The sequence below is a fragment of the Cynocephalus volans genome, chromosome 16 (assembly GCF_027409185.1).
Source record: "Cynocephalus volans isolate mCynVol1 chromosome 16, mCynVol1.pri, whole genome shotgun sequence".
In the NCBI taxonomy this organism is placed as follows: domain Eukaryota; kingdom Metazoa; phylum Chordata; class Mammalia; order Dermoptera; family Cynocephalidae; genus Cynocephalus; species Cynocephalus volans.
Window position 1 is genome coordinate 57,494,206 of NC_084475.1, and position 19,435 is coordinate 57,513,640.

Sequence of the window (19,435 nt, forward strand, 5' to 3'; positions counted from 1 at the left end):
TTTATTTATTTTCTCCCTCTTTTTAGACTATAAATTCTATATGGGCAGACTACATGGATTTTGTTCACCTCTGTATGCCTAATGCCTAAGATTAGTACATAGTAGGAATTCAGTAAAGTAGTTTAATGAATAAATGAATGAATAATAAAACATATTATGAATGCTTCTTTTTAAAAATTATCTTTGTTGAAAATGTGTTTGTTATATATTAAAATATTTAGATTGTAAAATATGATGGGGAGAAATAACAGGAAAAGGAAAATATTTTTAATATGAATGTTTTTAAAATAAATTTTCTGCTTGTTTTTTCATACTGAAAGATTAGTGCAATAAGCAGTAAATTTAAAGTGGTTTTTAAAACTCAACTTTTGATTATTTTGGAGTAATATTTGGACTACATTCGACCATGTGACCTTGATTAACTCAACTAACTTAATTTATGGCCCAACTAAATTAAAGTAGTTCGAGGGCATAACATGGAATTACACATATTTTTCCAATGAATATCAGTTTTAAGGGTTTTAATTGAAACATGATGTGGGCTATGTAGATAATAGCATTTTTATTGTTTATTTCAAATTGTAACTTGAGAATTTAAAGGATTGAAGAATATTTCCAAGTATAACAAAACTATGTACTTTTGGGTTCAAAAATTATTATTTAAGCAAAATAGGACATTATGAAAGTCCTGTCTGATCAGAAACACAAGGACCAAAGTAAGTGTACAGAAGTCCTCCAGACAATGTTAGTATAGACTGTTCATTTAATTGTTGGATAACAGGTGCATACAAGCACTGTAGTTACTTAGGAGTTATGGGGGAAAAAATAACTAGTAACTATCATGTGGGTCTTGCTAAAGTTGAACTTGATATATTATGAACTTTAATTTGGCCACTTTTTTAGAATGGCTGTTAATACTTGGCTATACAGCAGTATATTTGGAGAATTAGATTCTACTCAATGTTTCATAATGTCTTTTCAGCTCTACCTAAATTGTAATATCTCTGTCACTGTTTGCCTAGCTTTTGTCCCTTTGTGACTTTAAGGATATATTTTCATTCTGTATTTTTCTCTAGGCAGCCACAAGGACAAAGATAAACCTCCCAGCTTCTCTGTTGTGCTTGAGACTTTGAGGCGTACCTTGACAGATTACCAGAACAAGCTGGAAGATGCATCTAATGAGGTAACACTTGCACTGTTTGGCTGCACACATATAGCCTTCGGCCTGTACCAGTACGTATCCCTTGCTTGTTACAAAGGTCGAAAGATTGGGAATGTTGAATTGACAGCTTCACATATATAAAAAAAAAAAATTGTCTGTCACTGTTCTTTCTTTAAGTATGGCCTAAAGTCAGGTCTCACTTATGATTTTGTAACTCTTCAGTCACACTATTATTTTCAGAGTTATAAAGGCTATCACTTCTGGGTCTACATAATTTACCTGTTTTAATTTAATTAAAAAGCTATGCAAGTCATTTAGGTTAATATGTATTGTATTTAAATGTTAATGTGTTTTTATGACATTTGGAATAGCTAGTAGAAATTTAGATTTTGTCAATATTTTAGGTTGATTTCTGTAAATTGTGGAAGTCTTAATAAAGAGAGAAATTAGTTTTTATTCTCTAAAGGGAGTAAAGTGTTGTTAGAAGTTTTTAAGAACAAATCTCTGATGTAGCCTGGAAGCTTTTAGTTTGCTGATTGAAAAAGCTCATGCTTCTATTTATCATCTCATTTGTATTGTTTAATGTGTGGGTTGATAATTTTCTTGGGTATTAAGCTGCTTTATGAATTCGTGCTTTAAAAATTGAAGAGTTTTTCTAGTTACATCTTGTCAAATTAGCATATGAAGTAATTACATTAAATACAATTAGTTAGCAAAACAGCAAACAGATTGTTCCAGCCAAAGACAAGTCACATAGCCTGGAATTTAGTGTTTATTCTTCTGTTTATCTTTTTCTTTCATGTAATACAAAGGCCATAAAACCATTACATTTCACATTTCAGATGAGGCTTATTTTATTTTAGTTTGCTATGGTGAACAAAGAAGGAAAAATAAGTCTTATTAATACTGTCTGTAATTGTCCAAAAGGTATAAAAGAAAGTGACCATTGAAATAATTAAATTTCTATAAAGAACAAATATTGCTAATAAGTCTTTCCCAGTGAGACAAGACAACCTGTATTGTTAGTAGTTTATGAAACTCTTCTGAGGCCTAGGTCTGGAAGCTGCAGGGTAACTAGAAACATATTACCCACAGCGAATTGTTATTTGGGAGGATGAATGTCACATGATCCTCAGCACAGTTGAAAAGTCGACTCAGCAGGCTTTGGCTTAGTAATATGCTTTGTTGTGAACCAGTGCCAGAGACAGCAGTGGGGAGACCAAGGGGATGGCTGCAAAGAAAGCAAAAAGAGCAGTCTGACAGAAAGAAGAATGAACTGTCAAAGAAAATAAATCACAAGCGGTGCAGGACCAACTGATGACCTGCCACAAGCTTTCCCAGTAGGACTGCATGTGACTGACCCCGAGGTTGTCATATGGAGTGAGAGACCAGTGAATACCCTCATGATGTATAGAAAGAACAGTCTTCTGCTCTGTTCTCTTTTCTTTCCTTATAGATGCCAGTGCTTCTGGCATTTTGGTCCGGTAGGATTTTAAGAATAAAGTTATATTTGTTTACAATGAGAACGAAATCATTTATCGAGACATCTAGTAAAAATACAGTAATATCACTGACATTTTAAGCTTGAATGCTTTCTGTTCTTTTTAGACATATGAGCTTCTGACAGAAACTACATAGCATTTAACCAAAAGAAATAATGTTTTTAAGACTCAATTACTATTGAAAAGTTCGAAAAAAAAAAAAGTTTGTATTTAAATAATTGCATAAAAATAATTAAAAGATCAACTTTTGAGTTACTCATCTTTGAAAAATGTAAAAAGTTACCTACATTTTCTTTCGTCAGCTAAACAGCATGAATGATGCTAAGGCAAAGGCATCTAATGAACTCGATTCTACCAAACAGAAGATAGAATCTCACACTAAAAATATAAAGGTATTATGATTTAGAATAACTTTTTCCTTTTGCATTAAGAAACAAATTAATTTTGGGGGGAATATTTTTAAGTAAAGATGTTTGTTGATCAAATAAGGTTTTTTCATTAAAAAAAAAAAAAAACTTGATTGGGGATTGTTTTAGTTAAAGAAAAATTTATTCCCCAGATTTAATTATAGTATAGATTCAAAAAATGATTAAAGATTTAATGTTCAGCCTTAGATACATATTAAACATATTTTATATAAACATTCATATTTGGAATTAGCTTTCATCATCTTAGGGTGGAGCCATTGTTTTTACTACATCATGTCTGATAATGGGCTGAGAGCATACCTGGCTAAGGTCCAGGAAAACAGTTTATTTTATTTTTTGCACTGGTTTTAGATGCTACATCTTTGCAAAATTATACTGAGGCAATTGTGAGTTGCTCAGCATTGTTGGAATTTTATTGTGTTGGTTCATGTTGAGTTTGTCATGGATGCACTTCAATAGAATTTGTTAAAGAATAACTACTTAAGCAGAATTTTATGCCACATATTTCAGATTTCATTAGTATTTGGAATGTCATTGAAAAGTAAGTGTTCTTACTAAATACAAAAGATTTATTTTAAAAATGTTATTTAAATGTTATTTAAAAGTTTTTGAACTACCAAGTTTTTTTAAAATAGTGAGTTGAATGGAAAACTCCCTTCAAAGAGCTTTTTGGAATAAGCCATCTTACTAACATTTTTTGTAAGTGTTCAAAAACAACAAATTTTCTAATTTTTGTCCTAAGATATTATACTTAGCAAATATATTCAGTAAAATATAATGTTTAACATTATAAACAAATGCTCACAATCATGATTCTTTTTTTAAAAAAATATTCCTCGACACCAAATGCCACGATGCGATTCTTTTGTTAAAGCTTTGAAAGTTTTCATTATGTATTTTGTATTTGTGTTCTTCCACCCTCTTAATTGACCAGCCTTCCTAAAATCTATTTATTTGGTATCTCCAACAGGAACTTCAGGATAAACTGGCTGATGTGAATAAAGAGTTAAGTCATTTACGCACTAAATGTGCAGACCGAGAGGCTTTAATAAGCACTTTAAAAGTGGAACTACAAAATGTGCTGCACTGTTGGGAGAAAGAAAAGACACGAGCAGCCCAGTCTGAAAGTGAACTGCAGAAGCTTTCACAGGCTTTCCATAAGGATACTGAGGTATTACTTGAGACTAGGTGACTGTCAGTCAGGAAAGGCCTTTCACTAATCTCAGTTTTATACATTTAATACATCAGGTGATTGTATTTCTACTCATATTTGAATAAATTAAAAAACTTATTCAAAATCATTCACTTCATTATTTTCTGTCTACCTGTTGTGAGAGAAATCATATAGTTTAGTCCTTCTATCACTTGTACAACTAATTTTCTTTGACTAATTTTAGACCATTACATCTCAAGCAGTTGTGCTCCTAACAGTCCTTTCAGGGTTTGCCTTTTTGCCAGTGACAAAATTATTCTTTAATTTCGGTGGTTCAGTAGCTTGGTATGGTAGAAAGAATGTATTTTTCGTAATCAGATAGACCCGGACTTGGATCTTGTTACTTCTATTTACAAACGATGTGGCAGTGGACAAGTCACACAGCTTAGCCTCTCCACATCTTAGTTTCCTTACTTGTAAAACAGCAATAATATCTACTTTGATAGACATTCTCCTTACTCTTTATAATTATCAAGTATTAATACAAATTTTGAAAAATAGAAGTCTCAGAAATTTAAAACTTTTCATTTGGATGCCCTGGAGAGTTGTCTATCCATTTTTATCTTTAATGACTTCTTAAAGTATTATGACAAAAATTTCCTATTCTGTATGAATCCGTGTGAGTGGAATTGTTATTTTATATTTTCTTTTACCCATGGGATATAGAGTTAGTCTAGCTAGTGGAACTGGTTTGTCTAAATTGTCCTGCATATTGAGTTCATTATTCCAACAAATATGAACATGAATGCCAAGAGAGTAAAAAAGGAAACAATTTTTTCCCACTCTTCTTACAGTCTGGGATTTAAATTGTGTCCACATGAAGGGGTTGGAATTATTCTACGCATCAGATAATGATTAAAGTAAAGGAAACTAGAAGCCTGACTGTATTGTAAAGTCAGCATGTCTACAGCATTGTGGTTGGGTTCAACATGTGTGAATTGATTTTGGATCTTGGGATTCTCTTTTCATGCCAAATGGATGATTGTCATGCTTGGTTTATCATAGCCCAAGCAAAAAGGACATAATGGCGACACAATGAATTATCCTTGAGGATGAACTTCCTTAAGGATAAATGTGATCACTTGGCAAAATGTGGAGGAGGAAGATTTAGTGCCTGTACATTACATACATTTATTTAGCTATATTTAATAAGATTTTTAAACATCTCAACCCAGTTAAAAAATGCAAAAGTCATCTTTAACTGCTTATAAAAGGAAAAGGCATAGCATATTTATGAATAATCTTCTGATTTCTTAACTTAAGTTTGTGGTTGTAACTACATTTTTAAATTTTTTCATTTTTAAATTATTGTATTTGGAAAGCAGTAAGGTGGCATATAGGGTGAATTAAAGATATACATTTTGGTATATGTAGAAAAACTTTCCCTGCAATTTCTAGTTACAAAATCTTTGCATATGCTGCATTCACTTTTTTTAATCTAGAAGATTAGAATTTTTATTTTTTTCTCCTACATTTTCTCCTTTTAAAACTTTTCTTTTCCTGCTGATATATTAAAAAATCTTGAGGGAACTTATTTTTTTCTATGTAAAGCGTTCATTCTGTAGCTTCACAATTACCTTGTCTTTGAGTTCCATGCTTTTGGACTTTATAGAGGCTCAGTATTTTATTTTTGGTTTTTGTTTTTGCTTGTTACTTTGTAATATTTAAACACCTACAAATGCCCAGTGTGCCAAATACTATATGAACTTATAAATGGAGAAAACAAATGAGGCCATCTTCCGTATCTTTCATATCACAGACTGCTTTGCCTAAGGGGCTTGGGATAGATTTCCCGTAAGTGGTAAGTAAACTGGAATCTCTGGAGGAGGAAGAGAGCTGAGTAATTGTGTACATGTGAAGTACAGATATTGGTATAACTTTTTGCTTATCAGAGTTGAATAATACTCTTTTCTGTACATTGTTTTTTGACTTAAATGACATCTGTTTTGGCAAATGTAAATACGAAATTATAGAATTAGCGTACTGACTTCCAATTAGAAGGGCTTATAAACAACTAGTCCAGATACCTAGTTACAGCTAAGGAAGCTGAGGACTGAATAGGTGCTTATTCAGATCACATCCTCATCAGCAGCAGAGCTGGAGCAGGAACCTAGTCCTCTGGTTTCTAGACTCCAGATTTTGGTTTTGAATACCAAGTGTAAGCATTTCCAGGTATTCTATCTAATGCTTAGTTTTGAATATAAAAAAAGTAATCAACATGACAGTATTCTGAGACTTTAATGTCTGAATTCCTTTCTAGGTTTTGAAATAAATTTTTTACCATCAGTATTATGTATTTTACCTCTTACAATGTTTATATACAGGAATTAATTTTTCTTTTTTTCTCACAGGAGAAGCTAACCTTCCTTCATACCTTGTATCAGCACTTGGTAGCAGGCTGTGTGCTCATAAAACAACCAGAAGGCATTCTGGATAAATTTTCTTGGTCTGAGCTTTGTGCAGTCTTGCAGGAGAATGTTGATGCCCTGATCTCAGACCTCAACAGGGCTAATGAGAAGGTAACTGTCCTCAGGCACCAGATACCTCTATTAAATTCAGTGACATTTGTCCACATCACAGTATCATTAAGAGGGGCTGACATTCATCTTATTTCAAAAAGAATTTGGATGTTAATAATTCAATACCATTAATTATGGCTTGTCTACAACTCAGTTTGATGCCATTGCTGTGGGCATGTAAATGTGACTGAAGTCTGTATGAAGTCTCTAAGCTCCACTTTCTGTGCAGGACATGCTAATACTACTAGCCAGTATTAGCCACAGGGACCTAATTAAAAGAAAATAAATTAATCTTACTGATGAAGCAATTCAAAGAACTTAGTCATTTACATTAATAAACCAACTCTTTATGTTAGCATAAAATAGAAACAGGATACAGTTATTCAAAAACATGATGTTAAAATTCTTTGCTTAAGAAATATGAGGTGTTATTTTAAAAGCACTTAAAATTTTTTTAAATTATATGCTTATGACATGTTTCTTGACATATAACAAAATGCATGTTAGAAAATCCATTCCATGCTTTAGAATATAAGAAGTGTATTTTTTTTTAGGAGAAAATGGTAGACTTTTATGGTCACTTTGCCATTTCACAAGCCTAGCAATTCAGTCTTTCCAAAAAAATTTTTTAATTTAAATTTTAAAAATTAAATTATGGTTCTAGGCATCTATAATTAACAATAATTTATTATATGTTCTTAAATAGCTAGGAGAGAGGAGCTCAAATGTATTTATCACAAGGAAACGATAAATTTGTGCAATGATGTAACTTGCTAACTACCCTAGATTTTATCATTACACATTATATACATGTATTGAAATATAATTCCGTACCCTGTAAATAGGTACAATCAGTATGTTTCAATTAAAAAATAAATACCTTAAAAAAAACCTGTTTTTGGTTATAGAAAATTAAAATGGCTTATCAGATCAAAATATGCCACCATTAAAGGTATTGATTCTTATCCTGAGCCTATTAAATTGGTCAGAACTGTGTTTTTGTTGTCTAGTTTCCAGGTCTTGTTGCAATGATATTTAATCTTAAGGGACAAGAAGAGAAAAACTATTTTGTAAGTTTAAAAAAAAATCTGTTGAAACAATAAAACAGCATCTTGGCCCAATTTTAGGGTGAGTTTTCTTATTGTTGTACATTTTACCTTGGTCTTATAAGGCAAACACAGCCATATGCACTGAGAGGTAGGACTGAAAAATGAGGGAAAAATTGTGAGCACAGATGCTGTTCATGATTGTGAATGTGTATATAATGAATTTGAAAGTTATTGAAAATTAAAATTAGTGATTTAACCTTCTGAGATGGTATTATGTTTTTAATAGTTTTTCATAGTTTCAAAACATCATTAATTGTCACACATTTCAGAAGATGAAGATTTTCTTTCAGGATTTTGAATGATTGGAATGTTTGGCATTATTATATGTAAAATGTTTACAGATTTGTAAGTCTCATTTAAATACTTCCTTTTCCATAAGATATCTGAATAGCTTGAGCTTTGGTTCCAGAAGTAAGAATATCTCTCTTAATCTTCTCAGTAAAATTGATTATAGAACAAATAACTTTATTAGAAAGAGAAGAATAAAAAATTTATCTAAGTATACTAATGAGGCAATTTTCTACTAAAATATGATAATTTGCCCTGCTAATTCCTGTTTCTTAATTTCTTTATTTACATTTTAACTTAAAATTTTTATATGATCTTAGGAAGAAATACAGTAGAAAATTTTGGGTGTTTTTTGGGAGAGGTGATGCAAAGAAATGGTTTGTGAGTGTATTGCATTTTCTGTTGCATTTCCCCACATAGATAAGCCATCTAGAGTATATCTGTAAAAACAAGTCTGACACGATGAGGGAGCTTCAGCAGACCCAGGAAGACACCTTTAACAAAGTGGCAGAGCAGATCAAAGCTCAAGAGAGCTGCTGGCACAAACAAAAGAAGGAACTGGAGCTGCAGTATTCTGAACTCCTCTTGGAGGTGCAGAAGAGGGCACAGGTATGCTACCTATACAAAAAGCTTTAAAAAATGGGTTACTCAATGTAACCCTTTTAAGTGTTTTCTTTTAATACCAATGCCAAATCAGTTTAAAACTTTATGAGAACCTCATAGAACTTGTTTAGACATACACACACACACAGGTATGTGTGTGTATGCGCATGTAGGGATTATCTTTCTCTTAAGTTTGGAAGTAGATGGGTTTCTGGTTAAAACATCCCAGAATGCATTGATAAATTAAATGCTAATGTTGTATTTCCTTTATTTATTTTTAAAATAAAAGGTTAAAAGATTTGGTAAAATATTGTCAATTTTAGTGTAGATATCCTTTTATCCAGTTTACTCCATTTGTGGGGGTTCTTAGGTGAACCATAGTTTAAATTTATTTGGGATTAAAATTTGTTATACCTGCTAACATTCTGTAAGAACTGGAGTTCTTGTTGAAGGCTGTGTAGCAAAAAAATTGTCTGTGACATGTATTATGTTTTCTTTGTTGCATTTGATTGAGAATAGAAGTATGGGTAGTTAACATAACCATATTTTTTCCTATACAAATTATTGTCAACATTATATTGACAATATAATATATATTATATTGTTAACTGTCATCCCTGCCCAATCAGGAATAACGTAATAATAATGTATACTTTTTTTTGGTATTGAATTATTAATAGGTCTCTTTTGTTCCCAAGATAGGATACTTAGTAACCAGAAAGTTGTATCTTCTTCTCATGACTAATTTAGTATTTGAACTCTTTATTTGGTTCATTCATGCTTATTTTGGCAAGTCTAATTAAAAACAAAACAAAACAAACTGCATATATATATATATGTATATATGTATATGTATATATATGTAATTGTTTGCCGATAACTGGTTTCAGAGTGCTTAAAATTGGACCATTTTGTATTTCCAAACTTAAAGGCCCTATATGAACTTTTGCCTTTCTATATGAATTTGAATGAATCAATAAATGCACTCTCTAAAAATAACCATTTGTTCACTATACGCAGGCTACTATATGGTATGCTCTACATTTTCTGGTACTGACGTAAAAGACCCAAACAATTTATTTTATTTTTTTAGTGGTACCATTGACATACAGTGAATGCACAGATCTGAAGTACAATTTGGTGTTTTGATCAATGTAAACATCCATATAATTATTACCCCACTTAGGACTCAAGCCATTTTTATTACCCCAGAATGTTCTCTTGTGTCCTCCTCCAGTCAGTTTTCACTCCTCATAGCCATTGTTCTGATGCCTGTCATCATAGATTAGTTTCACCTGCTCTTGAATTTCGTGTAAATGGAATCATGCAATATTTAGTCTTTGGAGGTTGGCTTATTTCACTTAACATTAATGTTTTGAACATAATGTCATTCATGTTGTGACATTCTCCTTTACGGTTCATTCTCCTTTGTGGTTGAGAAGTATTCCATTTTATAACTACACCACAATTTGATGGATTGTGAGTTGATGGATATCTGGGGTGTTTCCAGTTTCTGGTTATTGTAAATAAAATTTCTATAAACATTATTGTGCAAGTATTTTGTCAACCTGTCTTTGCATTTCTTTTGGCTAACCACTATTATAGTTGCAAGGTCATGAGATAGGTATATGTTTATAAGAAACTGTCAAAAATTTTTTCCAAGATGATTATATCCTTTTTTATGAGGGTACTTCAGAAGGTTCATGGAAAGGTGTGAATTATCTTCTAATTCTATTTTTCTGTAATTTTTTTTTGAAGTACCCTCACATTTCTACCAGCAAAATCTGAGTGTTTTCATTGTTCTGCATCCTGTGCAGCATTTGGTATTGTCACACTTTTAAATGTTAGCCATTGTAGTGACTTTAAAATGGTATTTTTTTGTGGCTTTAATTACATTTTCTTGGTAATTAACAATGTTGAGCACTATTCATGTGCTTTTTGGCTATTTGTATATCTTCATTAGTAACATGTCTCTTCAGGTAGTTTGTCCATTTAAAAAATTAGGATGTTTGTATTTTAATTATTGATTTGTAAGAGTTCTTTATGTATACTGGATATACATCCTTTGTTATATGTGTGTTTAACAGATATTTTCTCCCAATCTCTCACTTGCCTTTTTGCTATGGTTTGAATATGTCCCCCAAAGTTCACGTGGTGGGAAACTTAATTCCCAATGCAATAATGTTGAGAGGTTGTTGTGAGATTGCCACACAGAAAAGGAACCAGAACACCCAATTGAGAATTTAAAAGGGGGTTTTATTGGCCGGCCAGTGACTGTTCCTCCAAGAAAGTTTTCGGAAGGGAGCAGCGCTGACTTGAAATTTAGGCGATTTATTTATTTATTTATTTATTTATTTATGTTTTAATTTTATTTTGTCGATATACATTGTGGCTGATTATTGCTCCCCATCACCAAAACCTCCCTCCCTTCTCCCTCCCCTCTCCCCCCCAACAATGTCCTTTCTGTTTGCTTGTCGTATCAACTTCAAGTAATTGTGGTTGTTATATCTTCTTCCCCCCCACCCCCCGGTTGTGTGTGTGTGTGTGTGTGGGCGCACGCGCGTGTGTGAATTTATATATTAATTTTTAGCTCCCACCAATAAGTGAGAACATGCGGTATTTCTCTTTCTGTGCCTGACTTGTTTCACTTAATATAATTCTCTCAAGGTCCATCCATGTTGTTGCAAATGGCAGTATTTCATTCGTTTTTATAGCTGAGTAGTATTCCATTGTGTAGATGTACCACATTTTCCGTATCCACTCATCCGATGATGGACATTTGGGCTGGTTCCAACTCTTGGCTATTGTAAAGAGTGCTGCGATGAACATTGGGGAACAGGTATACCTTCGACTTGATGATTTCCATTCCTCTGGGTATATTCCCAACAGTGGGATAGCTGGGTCGTATGGTAGATCTATCTGCAATTGTTTGAGGAACCTCCATACCATTTTCCATAGAGGCTGCACCATTTTGCAGTCCCACCAACAGTGTATGAGAGTTCCTTTTTCTCTGCAACCTCGCCAGCATTTATCGTTCATAGTCTTTTGGATTTTAGCCATCCTAACTGGAGTTAGATGGTATCTCAATGTGGTTTTGATTTGCATTTCCCGGATGCTGAGTGATGTTGAGCATTATTTCATATGTCTGTTGGCCATTTGTATATCCTCCTTAGAGAAATGCCTACTTAGCTCTTTTGCCCATTTTTTAATTGGGTTGCTTGTTTTCTTCTTGTATAGTTGTTTGAGTTCCTTATATATTCTGGATATTAATCCTTTGTCAGATGTATATTTTGCAAATATTTTCTCCCACTCTGTTGGTTGTCTTTTAACTCTGTTAATTGTTTCTTTTGCTGTGCAGAAGCTTTTTAGTTTGATATAATCCCATTTGTTTATTTTTCCTTTGGTTGCCCGTGCTTTTGGGGTCGTATTCATGAAGTCTGTGCCCAGTCCTATTTCCTGAAGTGTTTCTCCTATGTTTTCTTTAAGAAGTTTTATTGTCTCAGGGTGTATATTTAAATCCTTAATCCATTTTGAGTTGATTTTAGTATACGGTGAGAGGTATGGATCTAGTTTCGTTCTCCTGCATATCTCCAGTTATCCCAGCACCATTTGCTGAAGAGGCAGTCCCTTCCCCAGTGAATAGGCGTGGTGCCTTTGTCAGAGATCAGATGGCAGTAAGTGTGTGGGTTGATTTCTGGATTCTCTATTCCATTCCATTGGTCAGTGTGTCTGTTTTTATGCCAGTACCATACTATTTTGGTTATTATAGCTTTGTAGTATAGCTTAAAGTCGGGTAGTGTTATGCCTCCAGCTTTATTTTTTTTGCTCAGCATTGCTTTGGCTATGCGTGGTCTTTTATTGTTCCATATAAATGTCTAGATAGTTTTTTCCATTTCTGAGAAAAATGTCTTTGGAATTTTGATGGGGATTGCATTGAATTTGTATATCACTTTGGGTAGTATGGACATTTTCACTATGTTGATTCTTCCAATCCAAGAGCATGGGATATCTTTCCATCTTCTTGTATCCTCTCTAATTTCTCTCAGCAGTGGTTTGTAGTTCTCATTATAGAGATTTTTCACCTCCTTGGTTAACTCAATTCCTAAGTATTTTATTTTTTTGGTGGCTATTGTAAATGGGCAGGCTTTCTTGATTTCTCCTTCTGCATGTTCACTATTGGAGAAAAGAAATGCTACTGATTTTTGTGTGTTGATTTTGTATCCTGCTACTGTGCTGAAATCATTTATCAATTGCAAGAGTTTTTTTGTAGAGGTTTTAGGCTGTTTGATATATAGGATCATGTCATCTGCAAACAGGGACAGTTTGACTTCATCTTTTCCAATCTGGATGCCCTTTATTTCCTTCTCTTCTCTGATTGCTCTGGCTAGTACTTCCAACACTATGTTGAATAGGAGTGGTGAGAGTGGGCATCCTTGTCTAGTGCCTGTTCTTAAAGGAAAAGCTTTCAGCTTTTCCCCATTCAGGATGATACTGGCAGTGGGTTTGGCATATATGGCTTTAATTATGTTGAGATACTTTCCCTCTATACCTAACTTATAGAGGGTCTTTGTCATGAATGAGTGCTGAACTTTATCAAATGCTTTTTCAGCATCTATAGAGATGATCATATGGTCCTTGTGTTTGAGTTTATTAATATGGTGTATCACATTTATTGATTTGCGTATGTTGAACCAACCTTGCATCCCTGGGATGAATCCCACTTGATCGTGATGAATAATTTTTCGTATGTGTTGCTGTATTCTGTTTGCTAGTATTTTAGTGAGGATTTTTGCATCTATATTCATCAAGGATATCGGCCTGTAGTTTTCTTTTTTGGTTATATCTTTACCTGGTTTTGGTATCAGGATGATGTTTGCTTCATAGAATGAGTTTGGGAGATTTGCGTCCGTTTCAATCTTTTGGAATAGTTTGTAAAGAATCGGTGTCAATTCCTCTTTGAATGTTTGGTAAAATTCTGCTGTGAATCCATCTGGTCCTGGGCTTTTCTTTGTTGGGACCCTTCTGATAACAGCTTCAATCTCCTTTATTGTTATTGGTCTGTTCAAATTTTCTACGTCTTCACGGTTCAGTTTTGGGAGCTTGTGTGTGTCCAGAAATTTATCCATTTCCTCCAGATTTTCAAATTTGTTGGCGTATAGTTGTTTATAGTAGTCTCGAATGATTCCTTGTATTTCAGATGAATCAGTTGTAATATCGCCTTTTTCATTTCTAATTTTTGTTATTTGAGTCTTCTCTCTTCTTTTTTTTGTTAGCCATGCTAATGGTTTGTCAATTTTATTTATCTTTTCAAAAAACCAACTTTTTGATTCATTGATCTTTTGAATTGTTTTTTGGTTTTCAATTTCATTCAGTTCTGCTCTGATCTTAATGATTTCTTTCCGTCTGCTAACTTTGGGATTGGATTGTTCTTGTTTTTCTAGTTCTTTAAGGTGAAGTGTTAGGTTGTTTACTTGCCATCTTTCCATTCTTCTGAAGTGAGCATTTAATGCAATAAATTTTCCCCTCAATACTGCTTTTGCAGTATCCCACAGGTTTTGGTATGATGTATCATTGTTTTCATTAGTTTCAATAAAGTTTTTGATTTCCTGCTTGATTTCTTCTTGGACCCATATGTCATTAAGTAGAATGCTGTTTAATTTCCATGTGTTTGTATAGTTTACAGAGTTTCGTTTGTTATTAATTTCTAGTTTTAATCCATTGTGGTCTGAGAAGATACATGGGATAATTCCAATTTTTTTGAATTTATTGAGACTTGATTTGTGACCTAATATGTGATCTATCCTGGAGAATGATCCATGTGCTGATGAGAAGAATGAATATTCTGAGGTTGTTGGGTGGAATGTTCTGTAGATATCTGCCAATTCCAATTGGTCTAGAGTCTTGTTTAGATCTTGTGTTTCTCTACTGATTCTTTGCCTAGATGATCTGTCTAATATTGACAGTGGAGTGTTCAGGTCCCCTGCTATTATGGTATTAGTGTCTATTTCCTTCCTTAGGTCTAATAGAGTTTGTTTTATAAATCTGGCTGCTCCAACATTGGGTGCGTACATATTTATGATTGTTATGTCTTCTTGATGGATCAGTCCTTTTATCATTAAGTAGTGTCCCTCATTGTCTCTTTTTATGTTTAAAGTCTATTTTGTCAGGTATAAGAATAGCTACTGCAGCTCGTTTTTCTTTTCTGTTTGCATGGTAAATCTTTTTCCATCCTTTCACTCTTAGTCTGTGTGAATCTTTATGGGTGAGGTGGGTCTCTTGTCGGCAGCATATAGTTGGGTCCTCCTTTTTGATCCAGTCGGCCAGTCTGTGTCTTGTGATTGGGGAATTTAAGCCTTTTACATTAAGAGTTGTTATTGAAAGGTGTTGATTTATTCCTAGCATTTTATTGGTTGTTTGGTTGTCTTAGGTGTCTTTTGTTCCTTGCTTTCTGATTTACTGTTTGGTTTCTGTGTTTGTTGGTTCCTTAGGTTGTAGATAGCGTTTTTGTTTGCTTGTTTTCTCGTCATGAATGCCATTTTTATTATACTAGTGGGTATTGATTTTTCTTGGGTTTTTATGGCAGTGGTAGTTATTTTTCAGGAACCAAACCCAGTACTCCCTTGAGGATTTCTTGTAAGGGTGGTCGTGTGGTAGTGAACTCCCGCAGTTTTTGTTTGTCTGAGAAATATACTATTTGTCCTTCATTTCGGAATGATAGCCTTGCAGGGTAGAGTATTCTTGGCTGGCAATCTTTGTCTTTTAGTATTTTGAAAATATCATCCCATTCCTTTCTAGCTTTTAGGGTTTGTGATGAAAAGTCTGATGTTAGCCTGATTGGGGCTCCCTTCTAGGTGATTTGACGCTTCTCTCTTGCAGCTTTTAAGATTCTCTCTTTGTCTCTGAGTTTTGCCAATTTGACTATGACATGTCTTGGAGAAGGTTTTTTTGGGTTGAATACATTTGGAGATCGTTGAGCTTCCTGGATCTGAAGATCTGTGATTTTTCCTATACCTGGGAAGTTTTCTGCCACTATTTTGTTGAATATGTTTTCAATGGAATCTCCATTTTCCTCCCCTTCTGGAATACCCATGACTCGGATATTTGAGCGCTTAAGGTTGTCTGATATCTCTCTTAGATTTTCTTCAATGTCCTTGATTCTTTTTTCTTTCTTTTTGTCTGCTTGTGTTATTTCAAACAGCCCATCTTCAAGTTCAGAGGTTCTCTCTTGTACTTCGACAAGCCTGCTGGTTGTGTTTTTTTATTTCGCTGAATAACTTCTTCAGTTCAGCAAGTTCTGCTACATTTTTTTTCAGGACATTGATTTCCTTGTACATTTCCTCTTTCAGATTCTGTATACTTTTCCTCATTTCATCATGATGTCTAGCTGAGTTTTCTTGTATCTCATTCAGTTTCCTTAGAATTATCGCTCAAAATTCCTTGTCAGTCATTTCAAGGGCTTCTTGTTCTATAGGATCTAGAGTTTGAGATTTATTAACTTTTGGTGGTGTACTTTCTTGATTTTTTGTATTTCTGGTATCTTTTTTTTGGTGTTTATTCATTGTGGCAGGGGCTTTCACAGTCCACCGGTTTGAGACTAATGACTAACTAGGATGTTGCTGTGGTTGCCAATTTCGTATGGCTCCCTCCGTGACTGCTCAGTTGGCCTCTAGTGCCTTGTGTGTGTGGTTGCCTCGGGTCTTGGGCTTCTCCGGGGAGCCACCTTTCTGGTCAGCTTGGACTCTGCTGGGCTGGTGGATCACATACCACAGGGTGTGTGATCTCTTTTGAGCTTTCACTTCCTGTGGAGGACTTCTCCCTGTTCCAAGTGCTCTGGCCCAGGCTGTTGGATTGTGCAGTGGCGACCCCACAGGGTGTGTGGTTTCTGTCGAGTCTCCGCCTCCCTGGCCGCACGTCTCCCCACTCTGTGCGCACTGTGCTGGGCTGGGGCGTGTCTTCTGCAACCCTCATCTATCAGGTGGGACTTCAAGACCCTGCTCGGCACCGCCTCGCCCAGGAAGTCTGCCAGCTTTCTGGTAGGCACAGACGACCGGTCGCTCTGGGTGCCTTTGTAGCACTGTGTAGATCTTTCTCGGGACTTGTTCACCTTTGTATCCCCTCAGCATAGACCGAATCTAGCGCCCACCTGCAGCAGCTCTCCGGCAGGTTCAAGCGGACCTGGGAACTCTCCTACCACACTATTCCCAACCAGAAATTGGTTAGGCTTTTTTTCCGAACTTGTGGCCGCAGAGATGGTATCTGCCTCCCAGTAACAGGAAGTTTACCTGGGGCCGGAGTCCAGGGTGTGGTGGAGTGACAGTCGGCCCACCTGTACTTCCTTGCCCTCCCGACAGGGGACGCCCCATGCCCCCAGCCCCGCCAGAGAACTGCGGAGGGAGTGGGAAGGGAGGCGGGCCCGCAGGCTCTGGAAAGCCCCGCGCTGGGCCAAGCAAGTGGGAAGGCTCAGTGACGGCCGAGCCAGGTGGAGCTGCCTGCACCTGGGAAAATGGAGGTAGCCCCGGGGTGGTGAGTGGCCTGGTGATCCAGGTGGGAGCCGGGTGGGCGTCAGCCCCCCGAGCAGGGCTTGGCTAGGGGTCACTCACAGGGCTGTGTGAGGTCGGGTGCTCACTCTCTGCCTCTGGTTTGTTGCCTTTCCCGTTTTCGGCCGCTGCCGCCTCAGGCTGTTCAGTCGCGGCGCGGCTCGGGCGCTCCCAGGAATCTTCTTTAATGCCGGCCTGAAACCTCGAATCCTGAATAGGGCAGCTGGCCACCTTCAGCGCGGCCCCAGCCTCTGGGATCCTGTCTGCATCCACAGCAGCCCTGGCGCCGTGTTTCATCCCTGAGATGTGGTAACAAAGGGGGTGGCCTTCCAAACATTATCTCATAAGGAGTGATTCCTTTGACATAGGGGCTACATCTGGCCCGTAGTAGGGCAAAAGGAAGGAGATTCACCCAGTTTTTGCCAGTCTCTAGCTTTAGTTTGGTAAGAGTTTCTTTTAAGGTTCTATTCATCCATTCTACCTGTCCTGAACTCTGAGGCCTGTAAACACAGTGTAACTTCCAATCTGTCTTTAATGCTTTTGCTAATAATTGAGAAATTTGGGCTCTAAAAGCCGGATCATTGTCAGACCCCAAGGATATAGGCAGGCCGAATCTGGGAATAATCTACTGTAATAACTTTTTAAGTGTTATCTGAGTGGTTTCAGACTTTGTAGGAAAATCCTCTACCCAACCCAAAAAGGTGTCTACAAATACCAAGAGATAGCGGTACCCATATTGTCCAGGCTTTACCTTAGTGAAGTCAATTTCCCAATGTTCTCCAGGACTGGATCCTCGTGCTCTGGTTCCTGCAGGTACCTCAGACTTTTGTCCTGGGTTTATTTGGGAGTAGGCCTCATAGCATCTCAGAAAGTCTTTTGTTAGTTTATCCAAATTATGAACATAGTAATGTTTCCGCAACAATTCCGTTAGCTTAGTATCTCCGAGGTGTGTCCCCTGGTGAAGCTGTTCTATTAATAGTATACCTAGAGCTTTGGGTATGTAGATCCTTTGATCTGGCAAAACTTTCCGTCCTGCATCATTATCTGAGGTGCCCAATGCCTTTGCATGAATGATTTCTTCTTTTGTATAGTGTGGGACTGGTGGTAATTGTGGTACCGGTATGACCACCATGGACTTTGTTGGCCCCACTAGTTTTAATGTGGCTTCCTTTGCTGCTTGATCAGCAAGTGCATTTCCTTGGGCTTCAATTGAATCATCTTTTTGGTGTCCCCGGCAGTGTATGATGCCACCTTTTTAGGATACCAGATAGCTTCCAGGAGAGCCAAAATTTCCTCCTTGTTTTTTATGTCCTTTCCTCCTGATGTCATTAATTCTCTTTGCTTATAAAGAGCCCTGCGTATGTGGGCTGTAGCAAAGGCATATCTACTGTCAGTAGATACAGGGTGGCAGACACTTATCATGTCCTGTAAAGGCAAAATGGGAGACAACGTAGGGTAGGGAAATGCTGGATTGAGATTATCTCCTAGACCTGTTAGGAGAAATCTTACCCATGGTTAGTGATATATACTCAACCGACAATACACAAAAGACAGAGACAGTGGCCATGTTCAACACTTAAACTCTAAACCATTATTGGGACCAAGGCTTAGTCTCGGGGGTCCCTGGACTTGGGAAGTTCGTGCTGCATCCAGCCTTCCACATGGTCCTACATCAGAGCTCTGTTACCACACCACTTGAGATCTCAAAAGCTTACAAAGCTTACCTCTCACACAAGCTTTTAACCCTACCAAGCTTACCAAGCTTACCTCCGGAGGTCCACGACGCAGAACACTGGCCAGGATGCAAAGCAATAAGTCAGCAAAAACCCCAATGCCAATTGAAAAATTTAATCTGTGGTGAGATTAGCCCTGGCCCTGGGAGGGGAGCTCCCCCAGGAAGGCTCGTCGCATTGCTCCTCATCTGGAGCTTTTCTGATCCCTTTAAGTGAGCGACAGGAAATCTCACTGGGGCCCCAAATGTTGTGAGGCTGCCGCATGGAAAAGGAACCAGAACACCCAACTGAGAATTTAAGAGGGGGTTTTATTGGCCAGTTGGCGACTGTTCCTCCAAGAA

The 19,435-nt window shown here is 36.4% G+C and overlaps 1 protein-coding gene across 1 annotated transcript in view; it reads left to right on the forward strand.

The window, feature by feature from the left end:
- The window catches only part of CCDC171 (coiled-coil domain containing 171), a 338,249-nt gene that overhangs the window by 130,699 nt on the left and 188,115 nt on the right, over positions 1-19,435 (forward strand). The window contains exons 12-16 of the mRNA XM_063080963.1: positions 1,077-1,183; positions 2,967-3,056; positions 4,063-4,263; positions 6,657-6,824; positions 8,642-8,830. Coding sequence (XP_062937033.1) covers positions 1,077-1,183; positions 2,967-3,056; positions 4,063-4,263; positions 6,657-6,824; positions 8,642-8,830 — 755 coding nt within the window. The remainder of the gene's footprint in view (positions 1-1,076; positions 1,184-2,966; positions 3,057-4,062; positions 4,264-6,656; positions 6,825-8,641; positions 8,831-19,435) is intronic.